This window comes from Lepisosteus platostomus, chromosome 12 (assembly GCF_059453375.1).
Source record: "Lepisosteus platostomus isolate fLepPlt1 chromosome 12, fLepPlt1.hap1, whole genome shotgun sequence".
Classification (NCBI taxonomy): Eukaryota; Metazoa; Chordata; class Actinopteri; order Semionotiformes; family Lepisosteidae; genus Lepisosteus; species Lepisosteus platostomus.
This window is the reverse complement of record NC_142622.1, coordinates 43605815-43627607: the sequence shown is the minus strand read 5'-3', so window position 1 is coordinate 43627607 and position 21793 is coordinate 43605815. Positions and strand designations below refer to the sequence as shown.

Genomic DNA, 21793 nt, shown 5'->3' with positions numbered 1-21793 from the left:
TGTACAATATGTGGGTATGTAATGCAATATGTTTATATAGATTAATAGGTCTTATGTGAGAATTAAATTGTACTTAATTCACTTTTATAATGATATGTTGCTATGTCATGGGTGGTCAGGCAGCCCGTGAGAAAGTAGCACAAGGCTTTGCCTACATCTACAGACAGTGGTACCTTGGTAGAGTTTTAACTACGTGGTGAACACTCTGTGTCCTGGAGAGGACATCGAGCTCGATAAGCGCTCAGAAATCAAAGGTTCGGCTAACGCAGGGCGCTGCCATTGACGGCTGTGGAGTGGGGTTGTGGTTTCGCCCAGTCTGTCTGTGAGCGGGCTCCCTACGTGGTGCTTTCGTCCCCTCGTGGGGTGGCAGGGAGAGAGAGCCTTGTGCTGGTCCTGTCCACTATCTGACTGGCGGGAGCTGGGAGCCCCTCTGGGCTCTGCAGGGGGGGAGGGCTCGTACCTGCTGCTCTGTGACCGCTTCCTGTCCGCCCCCTCGGCTCTCGCCCCGAGACGCACGTTCTCATTGGACAACCGGCACCCAGCCTCCCGCCTCTCCTGGTCTTTCGCGCGGAGGTCTGAGTGCGCTATAGCTCTGCTATGCTGTGGGAGAGATGTGCGCTCGTAGCTCCCTCACACCCATCTCCCCCGAGCTCCCTAAATCATCTTATTATTGCGGCTTCTCTGCTGTGTTCACGTGAGGATTGCGTGCTCTTGTTTCGTTCACCGTGTTCTCTCTACACGACGATTGTTTGCTCAGCTCACGTCTCCAATGCGTGTTCATCCAGTGCTCTCACTCCCCTCTCTCTGCCCATCCTTCGCTTGCCTCCTGCTCCCTTTAACTGGTTACAGTATCCCTCTTCCTCACAGCTGCACGTTCCCGGTCTTTAGCAGAGGAGCGGTTGTTGGGGTGGGGGGGGAGAGTTGTGTTGTTGAAGCGTTAATGAACACTATATCTGGCAGATATTGTGTGGTTCCAGTTTGATGGCTTAATTGTTCTTTTTTTTTTTTGCGAGGCCTAAAATAAACTGTTTCTGTTCTCAACATGGTGTTTGGCCGTCTCTACCTTATAGGCAGACAAAGATACAGATCACAGAGTGCCCTGAGATTTCTGTCGGATTTGTGAGGCTAGGGGTAGACATCCATCTTGTCATACGAGTCACAGGATCGCTTCACAGCTCACTCCTGGTTCCCCATTGCAAGATCTGCATTTCATTGAATCTGCCTTGATGTTTTGCCATTTTTTCCCCCCCCATGACTATCACTTAAACATCAATATGTTTTCAATATCAGCAGAATTTATCCCACCCCCCACCCCCATATAACGATGAGGCAGGATGTCTTGAAACAGAATTGTTTTTGCAACGATGGCTTTTTGTGTCTTGTATGAACCTTTCATTTCAAAACACTGTGTGTGGTTTATGTGTAGCATGTATTTAATTAAAAATTTACTGTGCGGCAACAGATAATTTCATGTGGCGCACGAAGCAGTAGCACAGCAGTTTTTACAGTTAAACCTCTGTCCCTGCTGTGTGATCGGTTGGTTCCAGTTGTGGCTAATCAATAAAAAACATCTGTGGCTGCCTGTTTTTGATGACGAGTATTTGACGTTTGTGAAGGACCCTGCAGCAAAAGTATGATCAGTTTCCTGTTGAAGTTTTTACATAACTAATCTGTGCCACTGAAATTCTATGAGCCTTGAGACTTCTGCATTTGGAATCGCTTTGAGTGACTGTATTGCCGTTCCTACATCAAAGTAAAGAAAACTGTAGCAGCGCTGTGCATTGTGCTTGTTAACTTACAGAACTTCTGACTTGGAGACCTTGAGGGAAGGCTCATGATTTCTGCACCACTGATTAACTGCCCTGGCATCTGTGATTCTGCTGCTGACTGCTCGGCTTTTCAGTCTGGTGACATTTATGACAGTCGTACAGCTGTTCCTAGAATTGCATACTTTTCCTGTTTTAGGTTAAGTGCTGTAACTTGTCCCTTGCTTTGACACATCTCAATGAATGACCTTTTGATCTGTATACTGGAGGTAATTTAGCTGACACGCAGAATTCACATGCGTGCGTTTTGGGTTTAGGGAACCTGTCTGGACCCCATGTTAAATAATTACTGGTGTATCGATAAGAAAAAATAAACTGCCTTTTGGCCCGGCTACTGAAATCTGATTATCCGTCCATCTGTTTTCAGCAACTTCAGTGACCTTTCAGTAGAGAAGTGTTCAGATCCGGGTGGCCATTAGGAAATGTCATTTAAGCTTGAGAGTTTGCTTCTCAGAGTTTGAGAATCTGAAGTGTACTATTGGACCTTGTCAGCAGGAACTTAATACTTTACAGGTGTTTGGTTGTGCAGGTGGAATTCTTTGTAGCCTTTTTCCAGAGTGGATCAGACGCTGCGGGCGACTGTCTGTAGTTGCGTTGTCATGTTATGGGTGATTATTGGTCTAATTGGTGATCTAATTATTGATGTGATTGGTGTTCACTGTGCACTTGCTCTTTGTTGTGGTCAGTGTCTAAATTCACTCTATGGGGGTCTGTTGAAGAATTACGACTTGGCTTGGAAAGGGGGAGGTTATTCCTGCTCCAAACTGTACGGAGTTACGGCACTTTAGGAAAATAGAGGCGATTGACCTTCATGGGCCAAATGGCCTCATCTCATTTGTGACCTTTCTGATGACCATCTGCATCTCATGACTCGGCCACAGTTGGTGAGGATAAGAGGGGGAGGGCAGCATTGTGGTGAAATTGTATTGATATAGTAAAGGAATGTCCTTGATCTGAGTTCTGTAGTAGAGCAAATTGGATTTATAGAGCATGTATATGTATTCATATAAGTCATAGATGATGCAGCTTATTTTAAAAAAAAAACATTTCCCTTTTATCTTAAAATACACGACCGAGTGTCATAAGTGTGCATTTCACTTCAGTTTGGGGAAATCAACAAGAACTACACAAAAAAGTGAAATCCAAAGCTTATTAAAACAATTTTAAACAGATGTAGACATTTTCACTTTAATAAAAAAAAAAACAGGTAAGTGAATCCAAATTTAAAACACTGATTCCCAAGAAAACAGTTTGTGACGTTCGCCTCTGTGAAACAATAACTAAATGGCAGAATTTATGGCTTCTCTGTGCCCTGATTTCCTGTTGTGCTTCACACACTTCCCTCTAGATGTAGAGAATTAAAATGCTGCTTCTGTGCATCTCATCACACCGACACACTGCATGCATGTCTCAGGATACTGAAATAGCAGCCTCATGAAACTGGGAAGAAAAAATACCAATATACTTTTAAAGAAGAGAAATAATCTCAAGTAAATGTTTTGAAATTCCTTCCTTCAAGGGGTATTTCTTTTAAGGGGTTTTTCTTTTTGTCATGACCAGATGGCTGTTCCGGTGAGCTTTAGTGAAGCTGAAAGGGCGCTGTGAAAATGTAACCCGTCTCCGAATAGAATAGTCCTGTTTGTGTGCTTTGCCTTGGTATTGCTGGGGAGGGGGGGTCTCCAAAGTGCAGCTTGTACATTTTATTTCCCATTTTCTTATTTAAAATGAGACTTAGAGATGTGTGAAGCAGGAGTGCATTTGTGTGTCGGCCGAAGTAGAAATGTAGCCGTTTTTTTTTTCACAAAGCCCCATCTTTGCTGCCCGGCGGTGGTCTGCGATACCCAGCCTCGTGCCCGCTGCTTGCTGGGAGAGGCTCTGGCCCCCCCGCGACTCCGAACTGGAAGAAGCGGTTTGAAAATGGATGCATGGAATACCTGAGCTGGTATTTTTAGCTTTGTTTTCGGCCAGCAGTACCACACGAGGTTTAATGAGTGCCTTGGGTCTGTGCCACAGCGCGGGAGAGGATCACAAGTCACATGGCCTTCGTCCCAGTGACTTGGCCACAGCGACAGTCTCGAGCGTTTCTGCTGGCGCTGGAACTCGAGCAATACTCCCACATGCTTAATTGCTACACTTGTCCCATGTGTCTGGAAACTGAGGATTTGATTACTATTTTCTGGTATCATCTTGTCGGCTTTCAGCAGCTGAGCGAGGCTGGGCCTGATCAGCAGTAGGAAGGGTGATCTCTAAGGAAAACCAGGTTACTGCTGTAAAGGGATTTTGACCAGTTTCTAGCCCAGTGCCCCTGTATGGTGCAAGCTAACTTGCATGCAGAAAAATGCACAGGTCTAAACAGATGATTTGGCTTTTTCATTTGTTTAAAGCTGTGGCATGGATCCTGCTAGCCGATATTCACCTAAGGTTATTTTATTTAGGTTTGGTTCCAAATTCAGTTTCAGGAGATGGCTAAAACCTTGTCAACAACAACAACAAAAAAAAGAAATTAAATGCCGTCAAAGAATACACTCAGTAGTTAAGTGGTCATATGATAACTGTGGTTAGAGGGCTTTTGCTTTTTATATTTTCTTCATGGGGGTATTGATTTACATTAAGCCTCCCACCCAAGGCTCTTTAGTGCAGCTGTCAATATGAATACAGTGTGAGCTGTGACTGACGGGAGACTTGATTAAGTGAAGCCAAATGAAAATGAATTCTAAGTGCACGAGTATTTGAGAAAATCAGCCATGGTTCCAGAGCAGATACTGTGCATAATGCCTGGGTAGTGTCCTGAGAAACACGAGGGTCTGTGCAGAAAGAATCATTTATTTCTTCTTCCTTATCCCTGGTTTCGAATAAAGACCGTTTCAGCTGTCTCTCTGTGGCTTTATTGTACTGGCTGACTTGGAGCGGTCTGTAGGCACCGTTCTGAGACGAACGTCTTCTTGAGAAGTGTACTTTTTGTTTTGCAAGAGATTTTGTGGAGCCTTGTATTCTAGCAGTGAGCAGAAGACTCCGATGTGTCAGGGCATACCCAGCCCGTGGGTCTTGCATCCTGTTGAAACGGTTACCTTCACGATAGAGAACGGGTTTGGAAACGAAACTTTACAAAGTACTGCACACCGTTGAATTGAATCCACTGGTACAATTTGCTGAAGGAGGCAGTTCTTGCTAAAAACCGCTTAACTGGCTTTTAAGCTTTAGGCTTGTTACCGTTTCTGTCTTCTTTTCATTTACATTACAGCAGTGTGTGAATGTTGTTGCTTCTGTCAGAAATTCTTCTAAAAGATGTTTCTGCCTGGAGAGATTAAGATGTATTTTATGGGTAAAGAACAGCAGAATGGCATTTTTTGTAATTTTGTTACAAAATCCATACTTGGTCAATTGCATGTGGAGAATAATGCAAATGTGAAGATTCATAGCCGGGATCTTGTGAACCTGTCAGGCTTGAGTCTCCATGACACTTCAGTGGAGTCCTGAGTGAGCCACCTGTATATACAGGTATATAAAAACACACCCCATCACCATTGTGTTTATAGAACTCCATAGTCAGAACTATATCTACACCTCACCTCCATTGTCCATTGACTCAACTATTTCACTCCTGGGTGGAAATATTCTTTGATAAATCCCTAAATAAACTAGTCCTCTTCATTTGACTAGCCTCGTTTCAGATACACACATTTTGATCAAGCATAGTATGATGCTGTACCTCAGAGGATGTGTCCTTGACGTGTGTTTAGGGTGCACAGCCCTGATCCAAACAGCGCAATTAAAAGTTTGTGCGTGTTTAAACTTGCAAGAGAGTGCCTAGTCAATTGTGTGGTACTTTTTTTTTAAAGTTACAGGAGAGTGTTCTATAGATCCAATAGTTTGTTTCAAATGTTTTGTCATTTATAGTTTTTCCATAACTTGTTCAGCCGGTTTTACAGTTGCGTATTGCAACTCATAAAGCCTCTAGATCAGTCTAATTTTCACAGGCAAATAAACTGGATGCAAATCAACTGTGTACTGTTTTACTTAGGGGTAATATTAGTCTTCATTGTCAAAGAACTGTGTTCAAAATATTTTTATTAATTATTTTTATGACGGAATTGGGCAGTGCATTTGAGACAGTATGAGGGTAATCCTTATTGTATATAATATTTCTAAGCGTTGTGGAGGTGAAAACAGTTTAAGATACATGTTATTTTTATTGGTTTGTCTACAGCTAGAATAATCGTAGCTTCACATCACCCTTTGTATCATCATACTAAACCTTTTGTGATATTTTGTTGTGAAGAATTCTTGGTAGTAGAGGCTGGGAGTTTTGGATTAGTGTAAACTTCTGTTTACTTTTCCTTGACCCCTCCTGTGTCCTTCAGAGTATTTCTGTCATGTTATTTATCAAAATTTCCTTTATTATTTTTCCCACATAGGACAGCTGCTCATCTGTGATGTATACACAGTTATCTCGTCATTCAGATACCATGTGCCAGCTCGTGTTGAGTAGTTGTTAGGGCCTATTGCTGGGCCTTCCTGAGCTCTGTGGCATTGTCTGATTGTCTGCTTTATTCATATTAGCTTCCAGTGATTGTCAGGCCAGTAAATACACTAAGGCAGTGGTCCTCAATACTGTTCCCGTTCTATTTAGGCAACTTAAATTAAAATGAAAGCAGCTGGGCTCATATAGAACGAAACTGATTTTTCCTGCTACAGTATCACTCCGCCTTGTGTTTGGTTATGTAGCTGATCAGCTGTGAGGACATGTTGAGACTGCTACAGTGCAGGTGAGAAAGAAGTTGGAGAGAGAGGAGGATAATTTGTTTGTATAAATTCTAATCAAACCAGAGGCTCATTTACGGAGTTCATTTCACCAAAGCAGTGAGTAGGTTATCTGGAATGAAGCCCAGCAGAGACTAGGGCACTCCAGAGCCACTGCCTTAGGGATCATGGCCAACCAGCCTGGTTTGTTTGTGCGCGTGGAAATATTTCACCCCTCCCTCGCTGTTTTCTCTTCTCTTCAGGACAGAAGGTTGGCTTTCTTGAGAAGCCTGCGCTGCGTATGGGCTCGGGTATTGCTTGTGTGTATGTTCCTGAGCCCCGGGTTTGTCTCTACGAGCTGCAACAGCCTAGCGACAGGCCAGTCCACCATGTCCAATAAATCATGGGGCTAATGGGTTGCTTGATGACTCGTGGTTTTGTTGATTGGTTGCCGCAGGGTAGAACATTTTGTTTTACTCATTGCACATGCCGTCTGTTCATTGGACTGGGAATTCTCATTTTCTCTCATTTTAATTCAACGTCGGGTGTCCTTTGGTAAATTGGTGAAAACCACTTTCACTCCTTATCAGATCAACAAACTGACTTTCATGAGTTAGGCAAGCCACATTTTGGAGTCAATGAAACTGTTTTTTGAACACATAATACATGCTAAACATGAACTTTCGAGTTGTGTAGGTCATAGTGGTTTTATGTCCAGCATGCTGTGACGTTCCTGTCTCTGTTCCATGTTGTAGAGGTAAGCTTCGTCTGGGCTTTTGTCTTCGTTATGCTGGTGGCTTTTTTTGGAGTTGGTTTGCCTTGCAAATGTATGTGCAGTAGGCTTGTCGAGTAGAAACCAGTTTATAGCTTATCTTTCTTAGCTTCTAACTAACGCATTGTGATAAGATCTTCTTTTGTTCCGATCTTTACATACAGTAGCCTAATGTCACCTTGTAAATGATATGTGATGAGGGTTATATATTTATGTTTTAATCCTCTACAATTTCAAGGCTGAAGGGGGGAATGGTGCAAAATCCATACTTTTATTTGATATCCAAGTCACTCTTCACATAATCTCAAATTGTCCTTCAGACTAAAACCCCAGCCGGCACTGGGGATTTACGGCACTAATAACCTTGACTTTTTGTAAATTGACACATTTTCTTGCAGGAGCAGGTGTTAAGCAGTCTCTTAAGGCCATTTCCACTCCTGAATTCTTGTCATTTTTGTCTCAATTCAGACTCTAATCCGATGCAATATCCCACTCTTGTTACACAGTCTACGGCCAGATTAGGTTTCTCTCTGCGCTGCTGTCGTAACAGTAGCTGTTCTCGTGAGGTTCACATCTGCTGCGAGTGACATTTACCACAGTTAATTGCACCATGATATTTGTAGGCATCACCAGTGGGAGATGTAGCCAAGAGAACGGTGGTGTTTCGTCTGCAATAGGCCTGCATGAGAACGATGTACTGTAGGGTTCATGGACACTCATCCCTTTCTTCCTCTCATCAGTGTGGGGGCCCCGCGTCTCGTATCCGTTGAACCTGCGGCACGGCGCCTTGGTTTCTCTACAGTACTAATACGTGCCAATGAGATTCATTCCTTTTTTATTTTTCTCGTTCATGGCCTCTCCAAAATGCCATGGCACGCCGGTTGAGCGAGACTGATGTAGGGGGTCACTCGATTGCCGTATGCCTCATTAAATGAACAAAAATGCTCTTGGAGCAAGTTCAGTTTCCCCGTTAAATGTAACCGCCTGCTGATTGTGGAACAAGATCAGCGGGTTCCGTTGCACTGGATAGACAAATACGAAGTGTGAAGTGCGATGCAATCTTCTATTTCAGTACCATAGCTGCAAGAGCTCCACTCGGCTCACCTTTGTGTACCACTCAGTCTTTGAGGTCCTACTTTCATAATCCTACAGGTTTAGTCATGCAGCCATCTGTACATGTTAGTAAACTGTGTGCACTGAGTAGCTACCGTAATGGAGAAATTGTGTGAAGAGCTGACTGTTGAGTGGCGGGGGTTCCTCTGGCCCTCCCGTGAAATGGAGTTACACGGCGCAGGCAGGTTCCAGCTGTCAGTGCTAATTCACTCGATGGAGTCAGCAGAGCTATTCATGCCCCAGCTGAGATGGGCAAACAAGCTGTTGTTTTGGCTGCCTCGTTCGGAGCCTCCGATGAACACGACGCGCCCGAAACGGGAGCTGGCGTACTCCTGTGGCGGCCTGGCCTGTTCCCCGGGGGAGGGGCTTCACAACTGCGCGGGCTTTTTATTCTCCGCTGCCGTTCCTCGCGGGCGGGTCGGACCGGTGCTCGCTGCTTCCTTCGCGACGTGGGGAGGAGTCGCTGCAGCAGTGAAGGCACGAGCGTCGGTGTTGTGGAAATGTGCAACACAAATGGTGAAGTGAACTAGGAGCTTACAAAGGAGGTCAAGACTCAATTAAGTTTTGGCCTTGTTAACACAGGGTAGACGCTAACATCTGTGGCAGATGCAAGCTTTTGCATTTGTTAAATGAAAAGCAACAGTCGGCGCATTAGAGGCGGCCGAGGCTGTAGTTTACCGACCGTAAATTCTTCTTTCTCGACTCTTTCCTCCCTGGTGGAGCCGTTTTGTTTCATTATTATTTTTCTCTTATGCAGACGTGCAGCTTTTACACCACAGGTCAGCGCTTTACAGTAAAACAGTAGACGAGAGCAAGACTGCCTGCTGTCCTGTCTTGCTCTTTAGCAGTTGTATTTCACGGAATTGTTTTTGCATTCCACAGCGTGAAAATTCATAAGAGCGTTCTGGATAGCCTGGACTAGAATGTCTCCCGCGTGTCTGTGAAGCAACTAACCAACTCGCAGCCCTTTTTCAGGACTTGGCGTGCTCTGTTCCTTTCCTGCGCCTTCCCAGTGCTCAGACCACGCAGGAACAGGAGGCAGCTGATCGGCCCATCCCGCCTGTGCTGGGAGTTAGCAGCCAGCTGGTTGATCCAAGGAGCCCGTCCAGCTGTTTCCTGAAGGAAGCCGGAGCATCGGCTTCAACAGCGTGGCCGGGCAGCTCATTCCGGGCTCGCCCCTCTCCCCCCACCCAGCACAGTGATGAGCGGTCTGTTCAGCTGAGCTGACTTTTTGTTTTCCTGTTTGTAGTCCATCCAGCTCATGTCATTTTATGTACAACGTTCTGAATACCGAATGAATACATACTGCACCTGGAGATTTTCTCCTAGCGCTGATGATCTAGATACTGTAATGACAGTATCTGTCACTTACAAATCCTTCTGTTCTCCTAGCACAGTACATTTGGGTTAAAAGCAATGTCCCCAATGTCCTCAAGCCTGTACTAGACAAATTGCTAGATCTTTTTGCCAGGATCTGTACCTGTGTCTATTGTACAGTATGAGGAACATGAGCTGTTGAGCATTTCTCTCGCTGCTTCTGATAGCTGATGCTTGACCCGGCTTCAAACAACAGGTTTGTTCTGTTCTCTTACAAGAAATAAAATGTGATTCAAGGCTATTATGAGTGAACAGCAGGTCCTTTTTGTACAGTAGGTCTATAAGCCTACTGTAATAACTTTTCCGTATCTAAACATAGTGTCTGTGTGCCAAACAGTGAAACGCTATCAGCTCTGACCTGACTTTTCATGATCGCTTTTAGAGGAGTACAAGCTCATAAAGTGGACCGGGATCAGTCTACACGAAACCAACGCGAGGCTTTGTTCGTTTTTCCTTCTTCTCTTTCAGTTGGACCCACTTTGCTGCTAAACTCCCAGTTCTGTGAGTCAGACCTCCTTAACTGAGGCCATGTGTTATCGGACGTTACTGGAAAACTGGAAAACAGAGTGCTAATTAACTCCAAAACAAAATATTAACTAGGGTTGCTTTTCATTTGAAGTTTGAGGGATTCCATTTTCCTTATACAATGTTATATTGCCACCATGGAGACATGTAATAAACAAAATTAAAAGTGTTCCACAGCCCAGGAATATTGAATCAGGAAGTTCTAATCACAATACTCAACAGTTATTTCCTTACACAGGAAATTCTATGCCATAGGCAACCACAAAGCCAGTTATACTGTACATGTTTTTATTCTTCAGCCTGGTTAAAGGCCACAGTGTGTGTGTGGTTTTAATGCACATTGTTTAGTCATTTGGATTTTTCTTTTTACCCAGACAAGATGCAGATGCCTTTTGCTGCACTTAAGAAAAATGTCAGGGTTCTTGATTTGTGAGTTGCTCAGTGACAGTGGGGGCTCCTCTTATCAGTGCTCGTAATAATGCAAGAGCCAAGCCACCAAATGACACAGTACTCAGCTCCTTGCAGGTTCTAAATCCTTGAACCGAAAGCAGCAACAGTATTGCGTTCTAGTTGCCCAGTGTTTTAATGTATAGTGATTCTGTGCTCTCTTATGTGGTGTAGTCAGGTGTGCTGAGAACACGGTAGCTTGTAAGATCACACTTAAGAGACTTTTTTGTAATTTTTGCATTGAATGGTCAAGATCTCTGCTGCAGTTTTAATGTTTACTACATAATGTGGATATATACTAATGGGGTGGCTCATTTTCTAATCAGATGAAACCTTTGTGACTTATATATATATATTCTTAGAATCGAAATACTTCTTTAGTGCTTGACCTTGCCTAGAGAATCCTCGTCTGGATTCCCTGCACTGCAGCACTGATGACCTGGGTGATACTTTCCCTTTCCCCTGGCCTTGAAGTTGTTTGCAGAGGTCTTCTGTGCTTCCTTTGTGAAGGTTAAAGTTTCCTTACGGAGAAGGGCAAAGGTTAATAATTCTCATTCTGTGCAGAGTCCCTCAAGACTGATTAGTGTGTTGATTAGTTTCCTGGATCAAATGAGATTCCTTGATTATTTTTTTTAAGTGCTTGTGATTCTGCTTAAGTTTACAAAACAGTTAAATGTGCAAGTAAGCAGTCTTGCATCATTTTCGTTCAGCAAGGCTGGAAGAAGGGTGATTGAGTTCAAGGGCTTCTTTTCTGGAAGCCATCAACACTTTCATATTAATGGAATACTACCTGCACCCCTTGCAGAACTCCTGCACAGCGTTTGTTCTGTTTTGGCTTCAGTTCGAAATGCAGAAGTACTACATTTTTGATAAATGATAACAATTGCTGCACTGCAATGCCTTTATTATTGTAGGTCAGTAAGAAGTGTTCCCTGATGAATGTAGATAAGCATCAAACTGCTAATGCACCTGTATGAAGTCACCTGGCATCGATGAACTACCAATCGAATAGGCAAGACAGGCTAAATGGCCTCATTTCTTATATATGTGTGTAATATTTATATTATATCTGTGCACAGCACAAAGAATTGTAGTTCAAAGTTTTTCAGCACCGTGTGTGAGTGCGGATTCTGGAGCACATGATCGTACTTTTTGCTTTGGGAAGGTCTTGTGGAGAAGTATGGTTTCGTCAGATAAGAGATTTTGCTTTCAGCTCACCGTCCTTGTTATAGGCTTTTTGCTTTCTAAGCAAGATCACTCGAGACACAGTCAGGAATGAGGAATGGACAAGGAGTGTTAGCCCGCCTAACAAAGTGATGTTTGGCAACTAGGCTTACCAAAGGATGTCACATGGTATTGCGATCTGTTTGCAATCTGTGAAGCCACCTGTCTATTAAAACACTACAGGTACAGCAATGGTGCCTTTAATCTGACCAACTGTCTGAGCTTATGCATGTCCCATACTTTTGGCTTAACGCCGCCTCTTCACAGTGTGGGTGTTAGCTCAGTAAAGCCTGGTGCATTTGTTTCTTTAAATCTACACTGGCAGTCTATAAGCGTTTAAGGGGTATATGCTGGAACACTACTTCCTGTTCATACAAACTAATAATAAGTCAGTATGAAACTGGACAAACCCGCATCATGTGCAGAAAAGGGTGCACAGTTTTTATTTCTTAACTCTTTACAGCAGCTATTGGATAATCACAACTCTTAATCATAATCACAAAGGCACAGTTTACTGTCCAAAGCAGTTAGTGTCATAGGGGGTGCCTTTCCCAGGTCTTCAGCTTTAATGTCCTAGCACAACATTTACAGTCTTAATTATATTACACAGCCCGAAAGCCGTACACAAGATTATTAATTCCTGACATCTTCAGTTCAAAATGAATGTTCGTTTTATTTGCACGAGCTGTCAGGCATTCCAGTTAAACCCTATAATGTTGAATGGCAAAAAACAGGCCAGTGAGAGCACCCTTTAATCAGACATCTCAAGTCCACGACACTAATGATCAGGTTCACGACTGGGAGTTCAAATTTAGAAATGAATTAAAGAAATTAGAGCTTGCAAAGAGAGAATGGGGTTTTAAGTAACTTGAGGCCTTTTTATCTTTTGCAGTGATGGCCTAATCATGAAGTGAAGATATTTGCATTCAATTACATTAATTTTTATTTCAGTCACGAGTGTTATTATGAGGGTTTCAGCTGACTGTCAGCGGTGTAGCCAGTCCAACGCCCCACGCAGCCGGCTGTGTGGATTAACATTATGTGAGTGGGATGTGAACCAACATCCCTGCTGGAGCCAGCCTGGGGAAAACAGGTGACTTGAAGAGGGATTGGATCCATATGGAACTGGTGGAGAATATTATTAAAAACATTACTGATCCCAGTAATTCTAGACCAGTTGAATGTAAGCTATTAGAGTCAACTGGAGGATGAGTTATTTGGAAGAAATATTCTAGGGAAGAGACAGAAGGGATTTGGGAAGGTTAGGTCAGGTCTTGCCTGGTGAACTTGCTAGAGTTCTTTGAATGAGCAACGACAGCAGCGCAGATGATATTGCTTGTTTAGATTTTGAGAAGGCCTAGTGACAAAGTTGCTCATAAGAGTTTAACCCTGCGATCGCTGGCAGTAGACATTCAGGGAGATGTGTGTATTTGGATTGGGAACTGGTTAATAAATAGAAAATGGAAAGTAAGGATAATGAGCGAATGTTCTGATTGTGGTGATGAAATGAGTAAAGCACCTCAGACATACGTTCCAGAATCTAGTACTCTTCCTAATTTATATTGATATAGGTTCTGGTATGGTGCGTAAACTACTCACTTTGGCAGATGATGCCAAACTAGGAGGACTGGCGAACACCTGCCAACAGCAAATAAAATTCAAGACTGGCCAAGAAAAACTATAGATTTCAAAAAGCGCTGAACTAGAAGTGGCTGTTTGTCTATCTAAAAGGGTGTTGTATTCGCAGAATGGGAATAGTTCATCTTTTTGTAAATGCATGATGATCGAATATATTTGTGTCACAGACGCATGGGGTCCCTCTTTTGGGCTGCTTTGAGGGTGTTAGCAGTTTCTGGGTGCTTTCAGGAGGGACCAGCGCTCCACTCTGAACCTGGTTTCCCATTAGGGTTTTGTGGACTGTGCTTGTAACATGCTTTCTACAGCTACTGTACTAAACAGATTAATGGAGACTTGCAAAGTAGACTTTGCAATTAAGCTTTATATAATAATCCTGTTATCTTTATTTCTAGCTTGAGTCTCTTGATGGAAGGCTTCTATTTCGGCAAATGTATTCTGCTACACGTTGGCCTGCATCGGTCCCTCATTTCTAAGCAGGACGCCACTGCCAGAGGATATAAAAACTCCAAAAAAACCTTTAGAACTTCAGATAGCTTCTATACCCTTTCTGTAGCTTTGTGAATCTGCCACATCTGTGACTTATAGCATTCTTTCAACACATTTACCGGCTCAGTGTAAATTACAACGACACTATTGATATAGCCACTGCACCTTATCAAACACTTTAGAACTTTTTTAATACATAAATGGTGAAAACCCGTGATGTGAGCACTTATGATGTATTTTCTCGGCGAGTTCAGCGTGTGTGCAATCTGTCAAGTGGACGAACATATTTGGCTCCTGTACAGCTGCCCAAAAGGGGAAGAAAGTGAGGACTGAGCATGTAGAACAGAGGAAGAGGAAGCTGAGAAACTGGCGGATGCTCCAAGGTGTTTCGTGTGTGTGCGCGTGTGTGCGTGCGTGTGGGAAGTGTTATGCTTCTTTTAGCCCTCTATACAAAGTCATGTGCTCTAACATCCCATCTTACTCCCTTTGAAAGCGGAATTACACCTCTCCCCCCGACCCCAAGTGCACAGTCCTGTTAAAAATGCAAACTGTAAGATCACGCTGTCCCTGCAGTTTAAGCAAGCGCAGGGGTTTGGGAGAACTTTCATCAGAAATCTCCTACCCTGATAGCAGATATCCTCACGCTGACCTCTGTGGCTGTGCTTCTCGAACCCCAGATTGCAGGCTGGTCCAGTTCTCGCGAGCCGTGCGGGCCAGTCGCTGCCTTGCCCTGCAGGAGTTCTGCCGGTGAGCTGGCACTCCGGCTGCGGACTGCTGTGTTGCCCTGGGAGGCCCTCAAAGGAGGGGCACCCTTGGCAGCTGGTCCCTGGTACAGAAACTCTAGAGAAATGCGGTCCTGTGGTACGGGGGGGGGGGGTGTGTTTGGCTTTGTACCACACAGGGATCTGGACTGCACACGTTATGTTGAAGCCATCTTCCCAGATTTGAATACATGTAAGCATCACAGTGGAGTCTCACTGGCCGAAAGGAGGATCTATTGGTGCAATGAAATAAGTGAAGGATATTGTTCTGATATTGGTTGTGATGAAGTAAAGCTGAAGTGTGTGCAGGTGAAAAACATGGTCCTAATACCGCAGATGTTTGAGGAAAGATAGCTATATTGAAGCAACACCTGCTGTACTTGGCTTAGAGATTAACATACTTCTCCATTCTTTGTTTTTGCAGGTTTCAAGTGCCCTGTATGCTCCAAGTTTGTACCCTCAGATGAAATGGATCTGCACCTTGTTATGTGTTTAACAAAACCACGGGCGACATATAATGGTAAAACCCCAAAATTCCTTGTTTCGGGTCTCAGGGGGGGTCAAGTATCTTAAGCTTCATGTACTCTGAGACGCATTGTGTGGAGGTGAGATCTGGTCAGGTTCTGACAGTACATCTGTCCTTCCACATGGAGTAAAATTAAATGTCTTCAGCGTCATTCAGTTTTTATGTTCATTTAATCAACATTTACCTTCATAGAGTTAGTACTGCATGTCATGTATCTCTGAATTTAGTTTATTATTTTTCAGACTTAAATGTACCCAAAATGTAATTGTGTTCAGTATTTCCTACCATAACTGTATAAGGACACCAGAGCTGATATGTTCTTGTAAACTCAGTACTGCAAGTGGTACCCAGGCATCAGAAGTACTGTACATATACAGCATGACACAAATTAATAGTGGGTCAGGATGCACTAGAAGCAAAAGCATTACTAAAACAGAAATTGCAATAAGCAGACAGACATCTAAGTGCTGTTACCTCAGCTCACAGGTGTGGGCAGAGTTCCAGATTGCTGCGATGTTGACGCATGACTCAGCTGCCCCTGAAGTGGCTGTGCTGGTTCAGTTTGTAAGCACCCAGCCGTGCAGCAGCGAGCGAAACTTTGGATTTGACATTTCGGACACTGCCTTTGTGTCAATGGTCTAATTCCTTCGTCTTCCTTGTTTAGGCAGTGCTTTGTCATGAATTAGAATCGTCGGATTCAATTATGTTTTCTCCTGACCGGGCCTGTCTTTGTAGCCGGGGAATGTGGCATCCAATCAAGAATCTTGACTGACTAATTAATAAATCTTTTAAGAGGGGGGAAAAAAGACTTTTGTTGTTCATTCTCTTCTGTGAGAAGAATGTGCCCAGACCTACTTTGGATAAAAATAAGGGAGTTTAGTGGAATTTTTTTGAATGAGACACTAAATACACTAAATTCCACTCATTGGAATGGGTTGTTTAGAGTGGGGGGGGGGGCGAGATTCTGAGCGTGATTGATCCATTTCTTTCACAGCATAATTCGAAACCAGCTCGAGTCAGTTGCAGAATTTCTGTTAAAGATCACATTGGTTGTCTGTTAGAAGTACCGAATCTCAATATGTTTAGGTGTCTAGATTAAGCTAATTAACAGTAGAGTGTTTCAATTCAAATAATTTTTCAAATTCTTGGCTTAAAGCACTAGAATCAGTCATGGAGCCTAGCATGTATGATCTCTCATTCTTCCATAAGTATAAGAAAACTGGGAATAAGTTCAGTAATGGAACTTTTTAATAGGCATATAAAAAAGTGTTCTCTGGATCTTGAAACTGAAAACTTTAAAAGGGCCAAATTTAAGCTGTTAATTAATTCTCAACCTTAAAACGAATGCAGTTTTTCATCTTTTTGGTGGTGTTTTTGAAAGAGCAATTAATGAAAGAATTTTAGTCCTGTTTAAAGCCACTGCCAGGAGGTTGCATTAGACCGCATTCAAATGTGTTTTGTTACCATGGGTTTGTTTAGAAATCTCTCTAAAAGAACAGAGTGAGAATGATAGTTTGACTTGCTGCAAGCATAGTGGGGGACAGAAACACAGACTGTTTAAATCAGACATGTTACTCTCCGTTATTATTGTGAAAATTGGAAAAGAATTGAATTCTGATTGGAAATGTTCATGTTGTGTGGTCAGATTCGACCATTTCTTCCTGCACGACGCTAATTTATTCTTCCCGTTTTATGATGGGATGGAGTGTTCCAGGCTTGAAGAGCAAACCCGTCTAGGGCTGCTGTCCACCCACGGTTACCTAGCCTAATGGAGTAAAGAAAGGAAAGCAGGATTTGCTCCCAGTGATCGTCTTCTGTGTGCCAGAGTGCAGCTTTTTAATAAACTGTCGCCACGGGTGGGGAGCGAAGAGGTTACGGTGCACTGACCAGGCAAGCAGTGTCTCAGTTTCGATTCAAACCCGAGGGGGTTACGAGCTCTTTCTCGTTACCCTACACATAAGGGTGGAGACTGTGACTACCTATAGCGCATCGTATATGACACCGTCTTATTTTACCTTGGAACGTCATACACCGTTATCCTCCAGTAGAGTGAGAATGCTTGTAAACTCTTACACACGACGTAGGGATTGATTCGTCATGCGTTAAGTGAGCATTTATTTCACACAATTAATATTTCCAAAAAATAGTTCAATGTTAGTGTCATTTTTTCGGCATGCTGGACTTATCTAAAGCCTAGATAGTGCCAATCAACACTCACACCCCTTTTAGCAAGGCCTTGTTTTTCCATTTAAGGCCAGGTACAGGGTGGGGTTTTATGTTTGAAGAAGTGCTGGTGGCTTTGCTGTATGGAGTGTCAGCCTGTAGCTACAGATGTCAGCGGTGTGGGGGAAAGGTTAGGGCTATGGGCTTGTCCCAGGGAGGACAAGCTGTCCATGAGGCGCAAGGAGCTTCACTCGGTTTGAGCTCTAGGATTCAGGCACCCTGGGTATGGGCCTGGGCCAGGGTACTAGCCGACTGTGACTGGGAGTCCCAGCACACAGGGGGCTTCAGGGCACTCTTGGCTCTCAGCCGGGCGACACCCCCTCCTGGGCACGCACAGGCATGCAGCGCTGTGGGCGTTCCCGGGACCCCCTTAGTTGCTCTGAGTTGGGGGGTTTGACCCAGCGTGTAGTCGCGGGGCATCGCAGCTGCCAACAGAGACCTGAGAAACGCCAAACTCTGAGGTTGGCCAAATTAGGTAGGTGTATCAAAAATGAATTGGCAATACTAAATTAATTGTAAAAAAAAAAAAGGCGTGGACTCCAAGTTGTCCCTGAGGCTACTCTTTCACTAAATAATAGTCATAAACCTAAACAGATCCTGAATTCCCTTGGGGGTGTGGCAGATGGACTGGCTTCCACCTGTTATTAAGGGTGAATGCAGTCAACCTCAACACGAGCCTTTGACAGATTACTCTGTCTGGGTTTTACACACTGTGGTATTTAATCCATGCAGGCTGGTTACAGTCTCTTGATCCGTTGATCTTCGGACGGGTCACGCAGACGGGAGGTTGACTTGTTTTCACCTGCACTCAGCACTGTGCCACGGCATGCAACAATGATACAAGTTACGTTATATTAAATTTCCTTGTATTAGCGCAGCAGCCTTGTTCCTGCAGATACTGTATCATTTTCGGTCTTACACACGTTAATCCATTTTAAGATCTACTCAAGGTTACTTTGAGTAAGCGCAGGTTACTCAGTGACTGGAAAGGGGTTAGTTTTTGTGAGCAAGAATTAATCTTATTTCTTATAAAAACATCAGTTTAATAAAATGCAAGAATAAAAACAATCAAGCGGAACAAATTAGAAATGGGAACACTGGCAGAGAAGTGTCTGTGTGTTTGACTGTCTTTAGGTGATGTTTATTACAGGCTTATTCTTGCTGGAGATTAGTAAGGAAGTATGAAATCAAGCACTTGTATGTAATTTCTTACTGTGTACATTATGCAATACAAAGCTTAATCTCTGCTTAATCCTTTATAATATAACTTGGGAATTTAATGAAATTGCTTTCTTTGTGGATTTTCTAATTTTTTTTAACTGCCCCAGCACTTTTTATGTGACAGTGCAGCATTAAGGGATTAGACAGTGAAAATGTATTTCCATCTTTTCAGAACAGAAAACCATTTGATTCTCTTCTCATTTGGCCTTGCCTTCGTGTCTATAAAGTGGTCACAGCAGTAGGATCTTAAAAGCACTTTAGATCAGGCAGCCATGACACAGAGACACTCTTTTGAGCAAGAGTGTCAGAGGGGGAGAAAGATTCTGTACTTGTGTACAGGCTCCTCAGAGTCACACTCAGCCTGTGGCAGCCTGGAGTGTCCAGTCAGCTGTACGTCTGAAGTGTGCCATCTGTGTATGGTTGTACAGTGTGTGTGGATCCTGCAACTGATGAGCAGTATTATGCTTGTGGCGAGCTGACTGTGATGACGATTTACTTATTTATTGCACAGAATGAAGATTCTTTATGGTGTCGGGTAGTTGGATCGACGGAGTGTTTGCGATAATGAGACCAGGGGATGAGTGTCTGGGGTTCATAAAGTGAAAGGACAAGGGCCTCAAAGCCATGATCTTGTGTCCTTTCAAATGTTTGCTACTGCCTGCCCAATAGACAGTGTTTTTACTGCATGTTGTGTAGGAGTCACGTGCTGGTTTGTGCCTAATGTGTCTCGCTCACTTGGATAATCTCGATAAAATCACTGTAATCTTGAGAACCAGGGCATCTGTAGATCCTTATTTGAAGTATACTGTACATTAGCCCATGCTGGGAGAAGAGGCCTTGTGATCACTCTTCCTCTGCTGTGCTGTTAGGACCTCCAGAACAGTTACAAATGAGTGCAGGCAATTTGGTCCATCCAGACTCAACCTTTTACTTAAGGGGTCAATAATTTCTCATAAAATCATGTTTCGGCATCGCAAAATATTTTCTGACTGGTATTATGTCATTACCTCGGCAGCAGACAATGTTATTTCTCATGAATTCGATTGATTATTTCTTTGCGAAACGTGGTGCTGGGGAGATGCACTGCTCCTAGCGATGAGCGATGCTGGCGGGGCTCATTCTGAGGAACTGACGTTGTGTGTATTACGGTACACAGCACGGTCCCCAGTACAGATAGGAAGTGTCATGCCGTGTTACAGGAGTGCGAGATGTGGCTCAGGCCGCAGTGAGAGAGCAGACACCCGTGAAAGTTGCTAAAAGGAGTGTCAGTAAAAACTCTGCATACACAGACTTCATCCTCATTCCGGCAGTGTGTGTGTGGATGAAATGCATGCTGTAAAATTCCCTCGTATTCCTCTTATTCCTGTTCTCTTTACTCTGTTCTAGTAGAGAAGGAGGCAGTGGGGCTTCGGGTTATACAGAAGGACTGACTGTCATGTGTTTCTTTGGAAACAGATAGGGTGAGTAAGTAGCAGAAGCCTCACTAAGCAACTTGTGCTAATCACACGCTAAGGCCTGTATGTGTCAGTCACTGTAGAAAGTTCCAAAAAAGAATCCCGTGTGTGATGCATGTTCAGCTACATGAAAAGATCTGCCATCGGCTCACTCATTGACTGCATCAGTGTCATGTCAGCGTTCACTGATGAGTGAACTGGTCCTTTCTTTGTGACATACTGTCCTTAGCCGGAGAATCCCATCATCTCTGTTGCGCTAAATAACTTGAAAGGATTTTGAATACATTGATGTAAACATTTGTATCTGTGGCTTTGGGCAGTGGCTCCTATTTATTCTGGCCTCCGCAGGAATGGGAATGGCTGAGACGTGTTTTTTTTAGTCCAGCTTTTGCTTTTGCTTTTCCATCTTACATTGTCAGTTCTCAATGGTAAAAGGGAATATTCGTACGTATTTGAAAAATAAGGTGGTGTTTTTTGTGATTGTTCGGTATTGTGATTCTGCGCTTAGAATTGGTATATAGAAAGTGTTATTCAAGAGAGGAGACATGTTTTGGTTGTCTGCTCATTGTTTGCTCCCTGACCCCACAGGAGCAGTGATTTTGTTCAGTTCCTCAGTGTTTCATATTGAGCCAAGATCAGCACTTGGTCTGGACCCTAGTTCGTCACTCACCTGTAAGTGATGTCGGGTTCAGCTTTGCTTTACAAAGTTTCTGGTTTCATTCCGAATGTTTTAAAAGCACAGTAAACCTGTTTCCTGTTCTGTGCTCTGCATGAATCATTCATGATTGGATGATGTACACTATGACACCGGAAAAGCTTGACATGTTCGTGCCGTAGAAAGGCTAAAATTGGCCTTTAAGCTATTTTATTTTGTTTTTAAAACCAAATAATAATCACAAGTTAAATTGTATGACTAAAATAGGCTGGTTGCGGTTTAAATGGACTCTTCATGTTTCATGCTCATGTTGACTGTCAGGGTTTTACTTCTTTTCATTGCCTTGGCAAAAAAACGATTCATTAAAGATGCAGCCGTGTTTAATCTGAGCAGGACAGCAGCTGGCTGAAGGTTGCCAGTCCAGCTCAGACTCCAGGAGCTGTCTGGTTAACAGCGAGACGTGCTGAGAGGCATGCACGCTGCAGAGACGGCGTCTGTCGACAGGAAGGCATGTCCGAGAACAGAGAAGCAGTTGTGTTGTTCCTCTGTGTCCCTGTTTTATTGGCTATGGTGTACCGTCCTACATCTGAGTAAGCTGAACTAGCCAGCTGATTCACACCGTCATGTCAATATCGCTGAAGGTGGGTAAGCCCAGTTGGGTATAGTTTTCAAAGCTAGAACGGGCTGAAACGATACTGCGCACAGAGCTATACGTGTTGAGAAACTGTTAAATAAATACTGAAGGGTGCTTTGAGGTACTGTTAAATTGTAAAATGTATTTTTTGTTTGGGAAATTTAATTCAGT

The 21793-nt window shown here is 43.5% G+C and overlaps 1 protein-coding gene across 4 annotated transcripts in view; it reads left to right on the top strand.

Annotated features, from left to right (window-relative positions):
- Positions 1–21793, top strand: part of znrf2b (zinc and ring finger 2b) — a 46635-nt gene that overhangs the window by 15659 nt on the left and 9183 nt on the right. Inside the window, exons 2-3 of one of the 4 annotated variants that reach the window (XM_088602125.1) lie at positions 15334–15429; positions 20269–20339. The exons of 1 other annotated variant lie outside the window; for it this stretch is intronic. In XM_088602125.1, the coding sequence (XP_088458251.1) occupies positions 15334–15429; positions 20269–20309 (137 nt within the window). In that variant the 3' untranslated portion in view covers positions 20310–20339. Of the gene's footprint in view, positions 1–15333; positions 15430–20265; positions 20340–21793 lie in introns of all 4 variants that reach the window. 2 more of the 4 variants (XM_088602124.1, XM_088602121.1) reach the window with 2 other exon arrangements.